Source organism: Nerophis lumbriciformis, linkage group LG10 (assembly GCF_033978685.3).
Source record: "Nerophis lumbriciformis linkage group LG10, RoL_Nlum_v2.1, whole genome shotgun sequence".
In the NCBI taxonomy this organism is placed as follows: Eukaryota; Metazoa; Chordata; class Actinopteri; order Syngnathiformes; family Syngnathidae; genus Nerophis; species Nerophis lumbriciformis.
The window spans coordinates 5,217,099-5,229,575 of NC_084557.2; the positions used below are offsets into that span (position 1 = coordinate 5,217,099).

The 12,477-nt window shown below is 41.4% G+C and overlaps 1 protein-coding gene across 3 annotated transcripts in view; it reads left to right on the forward strand.

Annotated features, from left to right (window-relative positions):
- Positions 1–12,477, forward strand: part of scaper (S-phase cyclin A-associated protein in the ER) — a 146,084-nt gene that overhangs the window by 115,920 nt on the left and 17,687 nt on the right. For all 3 annotated transcript variants that reach the window (XM_061970390.2, XM_061970392.2, XM_061970391.2), the window contains 3 exons: positions 2,699–2,928; positions 5,154–5,309; positions 9,397–9,631. In XM_061970390.2, coding sequence (XP_061826374.2) covers positions 2,699–2,928; positions 5,154–5,309; positions 9,397–9,631 — 621 coding nt within the window. The remainder of the gene's footprint in view (positions 1–2,698; positions 2,929–5,153; positions 5,310–9,396; positions 9,632–12,477) is intronic.

The window sequence follows — 12,477 nt, forward strand, 5'->3', positions numbered from 1 at the left end:
GGACTTGCCTTTTGTTCATTTTTGGTTTACGCGTTACCTACCTTTTACATACCAAAAAAGGTTGCAATAGACCAGGGGTCGGCAACCCAAAATGTTGAAAGAGCCATATTGGACCAAAAATACAAAAACAAATCTGTCTGGAGCCGCAAAAAAATTAAAAGCCATATTACATACAGATAGTGTGTCATGAGATATACATTGAATTAGGAGGACTTAAAGGAAACTAAATGACCTCAAATATACCTACAAATGAGGCATAATGATACAATATGTACGTATAGCTAGCCTAAATAGCATGTTAGCATCGATTAGCTTGCAGTCATGCTCTGACCAAATATGCCCGATTAGCACTCCACACAAGTCAATAACATCAACAAAACTCACCTTTGTGCATTCATGCACAACGTTAAAGGTTTGGTGGACAAAATGAGACAGAAAAATAAGTGGCATAAAACACGTCCTAGAAAGTTATACATGTAAACAAACTACGGTGAGTTCAAGGACCGCCAAAATTAGTGGGACAAAACGGCGCTCGCCAAATACTCGAATTGGGGAGGTTTGTGTCATGTTTGTCCTCCTACAGAAACCATATTAACACAAAAAATATTTTTTTTTCCCCTCATCTTTTTTCATACATTTTCGAAAAAGCTCCCGAGAGCCACTAGGGCGGCGCTAAAGAGCCGCATGTGGCTCTAGAGCCGTGGGTTGCCGACCCCCGCACTAGACAATGGCACATAATTGTAATTATTGATTTGCAAAAAATATTTTTTGGACCAATTAGGTGAAGTTGCATAATTTCCCACGGCACACCAGACAATATCTCACGGCACACTAGTGTGCCGCGGCACAGTGGTTGAAAAACACTAGTTTACAACACAGGGAGTTTACAACTTACATGTCACCTGTAGATGATGGATGTTTCACAGCACTATCAGGTTACCAGCTATATGGGAAAAGGCTCTATATTTGAAACAGAAACAGAGTCTATTACCATATTTTCTGGACCACAGAGCGCACTGGATTATAAGGCGCACTGCTGATGAGTGGGTCTATTCAGGTCTATTTTCATACGGTCTTATTTACATGGCTCACCTTCGACAGCGTCTTCTCCCCGTCATCTTTGTTGTAGCGGTGTAGCGTGCAAGGACGGGAGTGGAAGAAGTGTCAAAAGATGGCGCTAACCGTTTTAATGACATTCAGACTTTACTTCAATCAATAACGGAGCAGCATCTCCTCATCCGTGGCTCACTAGTGCAACAAAATCGCCGGAAATGTGTCACGTGAAAAACCGTCCGACCGGAACTCTCTAATAACTAAAGTCCCTTGGGTGAATTACGTAAACCCACGATACCGGTAGTTTTTAGCGTTTTCATGCGGAGTTACTGACAGATATAAGTAAGAACTTTACACTACTTTATATTAGAAATGACAACAGCAGAGGGTGAATGTCACATAACAAGAAGATAGAGAAAAAGAAGAAGCTTATTGAACTCTCTAATAGCTAAAGTTCTGTGGGTGAATTACGTAAACCCACGATACCGGTAGTTTTTAGCGCTTTCATGCGGAGTCTACTGACAGATATAAGTAAGAACTTTACACTACTTTATATTAGAAATGGCAACAGCAGAGGATGAATGTCCCATAACAAAAAGATAGAGAAAAATAACAATCTTATCGACTACGTCGTCGGCACGGACTACAATGGCGAACTTGCGCAAATTTTCAGGACTTATGCAGATCTCAATAAAAGATCAACAAGTACCAGAAGGTAAGAAAAGTTGGTTTTGCATAATATTGTGAAGCAAAACGCCAGATAATGTGTCCGCTGATGGGTGCCATTTTGCAGTCCTTATACACACACCATAATAATAATCGTCCTTTTGCCTACGATAGCCGTAATGGGCCGATAATCCATCAAGCGGTGCGGCTTCAAAGTCGTACAGATTTTTCAGTACCATGTGTAATGTTCTTTATTTTCAATGAAACATTTAAAGTTTTGGTGTTGTTTACTGGCATCATATTGCAGTCTACAAGTATGTCTTATGTGTGACTGCCATCTACTGGTCACACTTATCATTTCACCATGTAAATGGGTTGTACTTGTATAGCGCTTTTTTACCTTTTTTTTAAGGAACTCAAAGCGCTTTGACACTATTTCCACGTTTACCCATTCACACACACATTCACACACTGATGGCGGGAGCTGCCATGCAAGGCGCTAACCAGGACCCATCAGGAGCAAGGGTGAATTGTCTTGCTCAAGTACACAACGGACGTGACTAGGATGGTAGAAGGTGGGGATTGAACCAGTAACCCTCAGATTGCTGGCACGGCCACTCTCCCAACTTCGCCACGCCGTCCCCCAAATAAAATTGATTCAAGGTCTTCTAGCACAACCAGAATTATTCCGTATATTAGGCGCACAGGGTTATAAGGCGCACTGTCAATTTTTGAGAAAATGAAAGGGTTTTAAAAGTGCACCTTCTAGTCCGAAAAATACGATATATGTTCTTGCTCAGCTTTAGAAGAAGAATTTGTCTTTGGTTGCGGTGTCTGTTTGCTGAGTAATGTCTGAAGCCTTGTACAACAGTGTCAACTGAACAATACAGACTTACTACATACCGTACAATATGTATAACATAACATAACATAAAAAACTAATTCATACTTATCTCTTTGTTTATCTTCTCATTTGCAGCTTTATGTCCCAGACGAGGACAAGTCCGTCTTTGGACGCACTGTTAACAAACAAGTCTTTGAGGGATTGACCACCGGCTTGTTGCAGACCACTGCTACCATCATGGGGTGCCTGTGGTCGCTCACCTCAGAGTCGGGAAAAGGTGATAACGCGCTGATTTCTTCGCCAGATGTCAAAGTCAAAAACTCTGCCACAGATTCCTTCAATACTCGCACACAAGACCTAATCAGGTATGTCTATTTTTCATATTTTCATTTTTAGTTTTGGATGATACCACAAATGTAGGTATCGATCCGATACCAAGTAGTTACAGGGTCATACATTGGTCATAATTTAAATTCTCATGTGTCCAGGGATGTATTTCCTGGGTTTATGAATATAATACAAATTTTAAAAAAGGATTTTGTGACGATAAAAAATATTAGTATCGACTAGATACGCTCTTGTACTTGGTATCATTACAATGGATGTCAGGTGTAGTTCAAATCATGGCATTTGTTTACATTGTGACACCGGTGAGCTATTGTATCCTCCTACAGTGAAGCATGTTCCTTGTCCTGCAGGGATGATACTTGTAAAAAACTCAACTCTATTTGTTGCCAGGGAGGCGAGGATTAGTGATTTAGAAGTAGCTAAAACACTGCCGATTGCGGATGGACATTAGCCGCTAACTCGCTAGCCATGTTTTAAAGCACCTCTTCCTGAGGGTGTTTCAGTGTTATAACTTCACCTACTTCTTTAGTTTTAGAGCAAAATGCGTCCATTCTCGCTTTTCTGTCTACACACTGTGTCTGCTTGTAAGTACTCCGTGTGTGTGCGCTGCCGAACATGCTCCTCTGCTTGTAAAACCAGCAATGTCACGATGTGACGACGACACGCCGTCATTCCTGTAAAGAAAAATATACGGCTAACCAGTACTTTTCAAACAGAGTATAGTACCGTTTTTGCTTCATTAGTGCCGCGATACTATACTAGTACCGGTATACCGTACAACCCTAGTTTGAGAGTTGGTCAACTTCTGTTTTGTTCAACCGCATGTCTCAAGTATTGTTTGACAACATGTGAGCTCTCTTGGAAATAGACCAAATGGTGTTTTGTCAGAATGGGAGTAGTGTGAGAATGAGCGCGTATTCTGGCATTTTTCCAGCTTGTGCGTACACATTTCAAGTAGGATCACTTTCTAGTGAAGGGGGCATGAAGTAAAATAAACAAAGAGCACTTGCAGGGCTTTGAAACGTCCCCTTGAACCTGGCGTTGGAGCTCAACGTGTGGGTCTGGACTGTAGGAGTGGGCCCGTGATGGAGAAATGTAGGTTATGAGGAAAGGCAGGCCTGGCCCTCATGGAGAAGCCTTGTGGAAGAGTGTGGCCTTTCCACCGGTCCCTCCCACAAGATCCATCTTGTTGGAGACAGCTGCAAGGAGCCACCACTCTCATCCACCGACCTCATAGTAACCCTGGAGACTAGGGAGGGCCTGAGAAAAATGGCGTCTTCTCTGTTAAGCTCGAGTATGAGAAGAGGATTTACCTCAACTGCCTTCTGTAATGTATTAGCAAGTGAGAAAGGACAAAAGATCAAAACATTTTTAGCTTTCGTTTGGCACTCTCATTATCCTGGACCTTATATCACACTGAGAGCATATTTCCACTCTGCTTATTACCAGATACGCGGTTTTCATTTCAATGCTTTTAAATCTCTGCTTCAGTGCTAAATGTTTTTGTTTCGTGCTCATATGATGCGGCGCCAAGCAGCAAGTGCAACCACCAAGCAGCTTGTCAAACATGCCGCAGACCTTGCACAAAGCAGTCAACGTGAGGATGGATTATTTCAGCCAGTCGGTCTGTGAGAGAGGAAGACGTCAAAACAACGGTTGGAGTGTCGTTATGGCCTGCAATGGAATATGGTCATAGTCACCTGTTTTAAGGGCCCCCTGATAGTGACTGAGTCACCAAAGAAATGCACTATAGTATTGGGACATCAGGCCTTTAAACTTACACAATGTAACAAGAGAGAAACCATGCAGTTGCCCCCCCGGTAAATTGTTCAAAATTTATCACCTTCATTGATTTCATTGATTGATTATTGGAATGTAGATGATGAGTGGCAAATAGTCATTGGACATTTCGGCGGTGTGAGTGTCCTGCAGGTTCCTGGTAGACAGATCAGCAGACTATTAGGGACCCAAATCCTGATTGGCACAGGGGCTACAACAGCCTTGTAATGACACTATTAGGAGTGACTTGTGGCTAAAGACCACAGGGAACATGTTCATGAGACCTGTCGTTGGTAAATACAAATTGGAGCTATCACAGCTTAGGTGAAGTATCAGCTTTTCTCATTAGAGCAGTAGAAATATGCACAGAAAAAGGCTTTTTTTTTACTGGCACATATGTGTGGACATTGTGGAGAAATGCCATTATCTCCTGATTCCTTTCAACCTCTTCTGTTCCTTCCAGCTACATGGTCAACATGGGTTTGATTGACAAGCTATATGGCTGCTTCCTGTCAGTCCAAAGCCCTGTGGATGAGCATCCCAAGATGTCGGCTTTTCTCCAGCAAGCTTCAGCTCTGTTGCACAGCATGTGTAAGCTCTGCTTTGTCGTGACTGGACGGTGAGCTAAACACAAACATTACATTCAAATCAAATCAAACTTTATTTATACAACACTTTTCATGCACAGGCAAGTGGCAAGCACAAAGTGAGGTACAAACCAAAAAAATAACAATAATAGAAGAAGAGAAGAAAACCCACCCGCTCATTCACACACACACACACACACACACGTGTATATGTATATGTGTGTGTATATATATATGTATGTATGTATGTATGTATGTGTGTATATATATATATATATATATATATATATATATATATATATATATATATATATATATATATATATATATATATATATATATATATATACAGTCGTGGTCAAAAGTTTACATACACTTGTAAAGAACATAATGTCTCGGCTGTCTTGAGTTTCCAATCATTTTTACAACTCTTATTTTCTTGTTTGTCGCTAAAAACATTCATGAAGTTTGGTTTTTTTATGAATTTATTATGGGTTTACTGAAAATGTGAGCAAATCTGCTGGGTCAAAAGTATACATACAGCAACATACAGTACATGATCAATTTTGGTGATGTAGAAAAGTTACAATCAAATCAAATGAGCTTCATGGCATGGCCTCCCAACTTCATGTGAGTGATTATAATTGACCACACCTGTTGACTTCTCTGAGCCCATATAAATAGGGCTCATGTGATGCAGTCATTAGACTCGGTTACAAACGCGACAATGGGAAAGTCAAAGGAACTCGGCACAGATCTGAAAAAACTAATCATTGACTTGAACAAGTCAGGAAAGTCACTTGGAGCCATTTCAAAGCTGCTTAAGGTCCCAAGAGCAACTGTGCAGACAATTGTTCGTAAGTATAAAATGCATGGCACAGTTTTGTCACTGCCTCGATCAGGAAGAAAACGCAAGCTATCACCTGCTGCTGAGAGAAAATTGGTCAGGATGATCAAGAGTCAACCGAGAACCACCAAAAAGCAGGTCTGCAATGAATTGGAAGCTGCTGGAACACAGGTGTCAGTGGCCACAGTCAAGCGTGTTTTGTATCGCCATGGACTGAGAGGCTACCATGCAAGAAGGAAGTCCTTGCTCCAGAAGCGACACTTTAAGGCTCGTCTAAAGTTTGCTGCTGATCATGTGGACAAAGATAAGACCTTCTGGAGGAAAGTGAGGTGAAAGGTGAGGCCTTTAGTCCCAGGAACACTATACCTACCGTCAAGCATGGTGGTGGTAGTATAATGCTCTGGGCATGTTCCTGAGAACATGTGGACAATGCTGAAGAAACAAGTCCATTTCAGAAAAACAACAAATTTAGCTGAACCGCACCAATTTTATCAAGAGGAGTGGTCATAAATTCAACCAGAAGCTTGTGGATGGCTACCAAAAGCGCCTTATTGCAGTGAAACTTGCCAAATATTAACATTGCTGTATGTATACTTTTGACCCAGCAGATTTGGTCACTTTTTCAGTAGACCCATAATAAATTCATAAAAGAACCAAACTTCATGAATGTTTTTTGTGACCAACAAGTATGTGCTCCAATCACTCTATCACAAAAAAATAAGAGTTGTAGAAATGATTGGAAACTCAAGACAGCCATGACATTATGTTCTTTACAAGTGTATGTACACTTTTGACCACAACTGTATATAGTACAAAACATTTGATAAAACACATGTAAACATTTTAATATAAATAACACAATAAAATAATATAAAACAGATGATTAGTGAAAAGCCTGATCAAAAAGTGTGTGTCTATCCTTTTTTTTTTTTTTTTATTCACTCCAACACAGCCCTCAGTGTGTTGAATATCACAAGGACCTATAAAGATGAGGGGCTTGTGTCTTCTCAAACAAAGACAGTGGTTCCTCTGCAATCAGCCAGCGGGTCGTTTCCTCCAGCCAGCCAGCGAGCTCGCAGAGATAGGCATCTACTTGACCCAGCGCTCTGTCACTCACCATAAACCTTAGCTTACAGCTGGGGGGGAGCCCACCCACGTGTGTGCTACGGTGACCTCCACTCCAGAGAGGTTCAGTGGCGCCGCTGACAGAGGCTAAGCATACAGTCACTGCAGTGGTCACCAGCGCCACTGTTCTTCACTTGGAAGCAACACTGATGCTGCTGGGATATGCTTTGATCTTCAGCATTACCGGGAATGCACTTAATACATTTTCCTATGCTCAATATTGCTATCAAATGGCTTTATGAGCTCATTGTTTATTCCAAGATGACCTCAGCAGGAACAGAAAATCTGCATGTTGACATCTAGTCTCCAAGCAAGCTAATGGACATTAAAGGATCATTCTTTTTATGCAGGTAGCAAAACACAAACAATAGGTCATTTATACGGTGAACATGATTCAGTGAGTCACTCTGTCAAGACAGCTGAGCTTAGGTTAACTTATAAAGGTAGAAGTGAAAAAATGCAGCTTTCAGCTCGACGATCAACGGATTATTTTACTAGTCAACTTGTCAACGATTATTTTTTGCCGATTAATCGATTGGTCAAACAATTATTTCTTGTAATAGGCTGTACACGTTTGTAACGTTGTATACAACTTTTTTTTAACTCACTTTTAAAAAACCTATTGTATTAAATGTTATTCTAGCAAAATACATAAATAATAATGGTTTTACTTAATTATACAAAATATATAGCCACAGCGCAAATTAAATCAACAGACTTGAGGTGCCAGATGTCTTGTCAACATAACATTCAGTATAAAACATATTTTTATCCACAACTGTTCCTATTATTCAGGTGCAATTATTAAGAATGTTTTTTGTTTTTTTAAAGTGTAAACATGAACATTCATGGCAGTCTATCCATTAAAATTTTAGTAAGCGACTAGTCAACAATAACAAATCTTTGTTGATGAATTTCTGTATTGGATATTGATTATTTATTACATGCACCTGGGGATAGGTTGATTGGCAACACTAAATTGGCCCTAGTGTGTGAATGTGAGTGTGAATGTTGGATAGGTTGATTGGCAACACTAAATTGGCCCTAGTGTGTGAATGTGAGTGTGAATGTTGTCTGTCTATCTGTGTTGGCCCTGTGATGAGATGGCGACTTGTCCAGGGTGTACCCCGCCTTCCGCCCGATTGTAGCTGAGATAGGCTCCAGCGACCCCAAAGGGAATAAGCGGTAGAAAATGGATGGATGGATTATAACTATTGCAGCCCTATTTTCAACTGAATTCAGTACTTTTAAGAAAACACATTTCTTTCTGTCTGACAAGCAAAGGTCCTTCTTATGCTTCCTCCAAGTATTTTTTTTTTCCTCTAAAGCCATAACCACGGTGAACTCTCATAGGCACTGATTTGATAGTTTAGCACCTCTCTGTGTGCAATTTTTACTTTCCACCCACAGTCTGAATGCTTCTGTATATATGTATATAGTATAATATTTAATATTTAAACAACACATTCAGAACATTCGTTCTCAGGACTGGACTGTGCACCTTACCTTCTTTTGCACTATTTTTCTTTTCTTTCCTTCCTATGTTTTGCATATTTATAGACTGTCGCACTGATACTGGAGTTGCTTTTAATGTCATTGTACCTGTGTATAGTGACAATAAAAGGCATTCTGTTCTATTCTATTCTACAGCAGTAAAGCGGCACGGTTCTGCGTCATGTATGAATGCTCAATGGCCTTGCAGGATATTTGGCCCTTGCCAGTTGCTGTGTCTGGGGATTATAATGGCATTAGGAGACTGTGTTCTAGCGTAGCAGCATACTTCACACAGGGCCTGTTGGCTAACATCAAGTATCAGCACGCACTGTGGGTTCCTTCCAGAGGTCGCACGCCCTACACTAGTGCATGGCGGCAAATTGTGGCTTCTGCTCTTTGTACTAATTGTAGGTTGTCACCAAAGGTCATTGTATTGCATTGGTTCAATTCTATTAAATAATATTGTAAAATAATACCCAGTAGATTGCGGGTAAGTGAAAAGTTTGAATCTGTTTTAGCCTTTTCTCTTTAGACCCACTTTATAAACCTGTAGCTTGATTGGGAGTGAGTGATTGACCTGACTCAAGTCCAGTTTAGCCTTCATTGACTGTTTGATGGTACCATTGACTGTACACCCCTGCTCTTTTTCTCAGTGGGTCCAGTATTTTTGACAATAAACGACAAGATCCAACCGGGATGACAACCCTGCTGCAGTCCACAGACCTGGTGGGAGTGGTGCACACGCTGTATTCCATCCTGTTGCACAGCTTTGTGCCAGAGTCTTCCTCGCAGAGCCAGGAACCCTACAGCATTGGGGTCATCCAGGTGGCTTTGCAAGGCATCCGCTTCCTCAACAGTTTTGCCCTGCTTGACCTCTTCGCCTTCCAGGTACTGACATTGATTGTGTATTTGGTTTGAGAATTACTTTACAAATGAAATACTGATCACATTTTATTGTTTTAAGGAAAGCTTTGCATTTTAGTTTGTCTTTATTGTGCATGCACTCTTGAGGAAGTAAATAATGCACTGATCAACCTAATGTTCAGTAGTGTCAATACATAACAACAAAAACAAAGAGGACTACAAACATTTATCCTTCCTTGACTGACGAGATATGTATACATGATCCAAGTGATGCCGGCTCGCGTCTATTAGAGGTGGAGTTTCTCTCCTAAGGACAAAAGTGACCTTTGGACATAAACATAGGTGACCTCTGACCCAGGGTCTGTTGCCAAGATTGATTAGATCCCGGTGGGTCAGCGGTTAAGATGAGCGCAGGTGATTAGCACTGTAAGCCGGGCCGTACATTACACAGCCCCAGGAGGAGAACACTACAGTTTCCTTGTGCAGAGAATGCTGATCATTATTTGAAAGTCTACCGCTAATTTACTTAATTGCTGGTACCTCTCACTCACCCATCATATTGAAGCCACTTGTAACAACTGGGATCGGCGTGACTCGGATTGTAGAGCGGCCGTGCCAGCAATTTGAGGGTTGCAGGTTCGATCCCAGCTTTTGTCAACCTAGTCACAGCCGTAGAGTCTTGAACAAGTGGCACCTATACTGGTGTAGGAATGTGCAGGACTCCCTTGAAAAAGAGATTCTTCTTCTCAATGGGACGTTCCTGGGTAAATAAGGGTTTAAAAAAATAAAATAAACGGAAATGTTGCTGCTCCCTCGCCAAAGTCACGATTGTGTCTAATTCCATTGCAGAACAAAGCCGTTATTACATTTGCAATGGGCTGTTTGTACATAACCAGTGAAGTTGGCATGTTGTGTAAATCAATCAATCAATCAATCAATGTTTATTTATATAGCCCTAAATCACAAGTGTCTCAAAGGGCTGCACAAGCCACAACGACATCCTCGGTACAAAGCCCACATAAGGGCAAGGAAAAACTCACCCCAGTGGGACGTCGATGTGAATGACTATGAGAAACCTTGGAGAGGACCGCATATGTGGGAACCCCCCCCCCTCTAGGGAGACCGAATGCAATGGATGTCGAGTGGGTCTAACATAATATTGTAAGAGTCCAGTCCACAGTGGGGTCAGCAGGAAACCATCCCGAGCGGAGACGGGTCAGCAGCGCAGAGATGTTCCCAACCGATACACAGGCGAGCGGTCCACTCCGGGTCCCGACCCCGGACAGCCAGCACCCCATCCATGGCCACCAGACCTGAGTGTCTCCCCCTCCACAAGGGATAGGGGGGAGCAGAGGAGAAAAGAAAAGAAACGGCAGATCAACTGGTCTAAAAAAAAGGGGGCTATTCAAAGGCTAGAGTATACAAATGAGTTTTAAGATGGGACTTAAATGTTTCTACTGAGGTAGCATCTCTAACTGTTACCGGGAGGGCATTCCATAGTACTGGAGCCCGAATAGAAAACGCTCTATAGCCCGCAGACTTTTTTGGGGCTCTGGGAATCACTAATAAGCCGGAGTTCTTTGAACGCAGATTTCTTGCCGGGGCATATGGTACAATACAATCAGCAAGATAGGATGGAGCTAGAATGGTAAATAAAAAGAGAATACAATGATTTGCTAATCCTTTTCAACTTATATTCAATTGAATAGACTGCAAAGACAAGATACTTAACGTTCGAACTGGTAAACTTTGTTATTTTTTGTAAATATTAGCTCATTTGGAATTTGATGCCTGCAACATGTTTCAAAGAAGCTGGCACAAGTGGCAAAAAGACTGAGAAAGTTGAGGAATGCTCATCAAACATTTATTTGGAACATCCCACAGGTGAACAGGCTAATTGGGAACAGGTGGGTGCCATGATTGGGTATAAAAGCAGCTTCCATGAAATGCTCAGTCATTCACAAACTTTGTCAACAAATGTGTGAGCAAATTGTCCAACAGTTTAATAACAACATTTCTCAACCAGCTAGAAGCGACATCGGTGTGTAAAGGATATCACCACATGGGCTCAGGAACACTTCAGAAAACCAGTGTCAGTAACTACAGTTGGTCGCTACATCTGTAAGTGCAAGTTAAAACTCTACTATGCAATGCGAAAGTCATTTATCAACAACACCCAGAAACGCCGTCGGCTTCGCTGGGCCCGAGCTCATCTAAGATGGACTCATGCAAAATGGAAAAGTGTTCTGTAGTCTGATGAGTCCACATTTCAAATTGTTTTTGGAAACTGTGGACGTTGTGTCCTCCGTACCAAAGAGGAAAAGAATCATCCGGACTGTTCTAGGCGCAAAGTTCAAAAGCCAGCATGTGTGATGGTATGGGGGTGTATTAGTTAAGTATTTGCAGTCTATTCAATTGAATATAGGTTGAAAAGGATTTGCAAATCATTGTATTCTGTTTTTATTTACCACTTACACAATGTGCCAACTTCACTGCTTTTGGGTTTTGTAAGTGAAGCAGCTCCCCTATTATGACTGGTGCACTACATTTGATTTATTTTGACTTTATCCATTGGTTTTGGACCTTAAAAAATGTTTAGCGTCAGAGGTATTGTGTTTATAGATTTTACAACTCGAACATGCTCAGACTCTTGAGTGGAGTTGTGATGATCTTATGGTGCTTTGTCACATTGGCATGTTTGATAAATACTGTCAGCAAACTTCTCCTCTCATCTCATTTCTCTGCTGGTTTTGGGATGCTTTATGGATTTGGGCTTGCTTACGGTCTTTTTGCCGAGTGCGTTCCCACGAGCAGCACATATAAAGTGTTTTATTACTTTGCTTTGAGGGCTTTGTAATTTCAGACGCAGG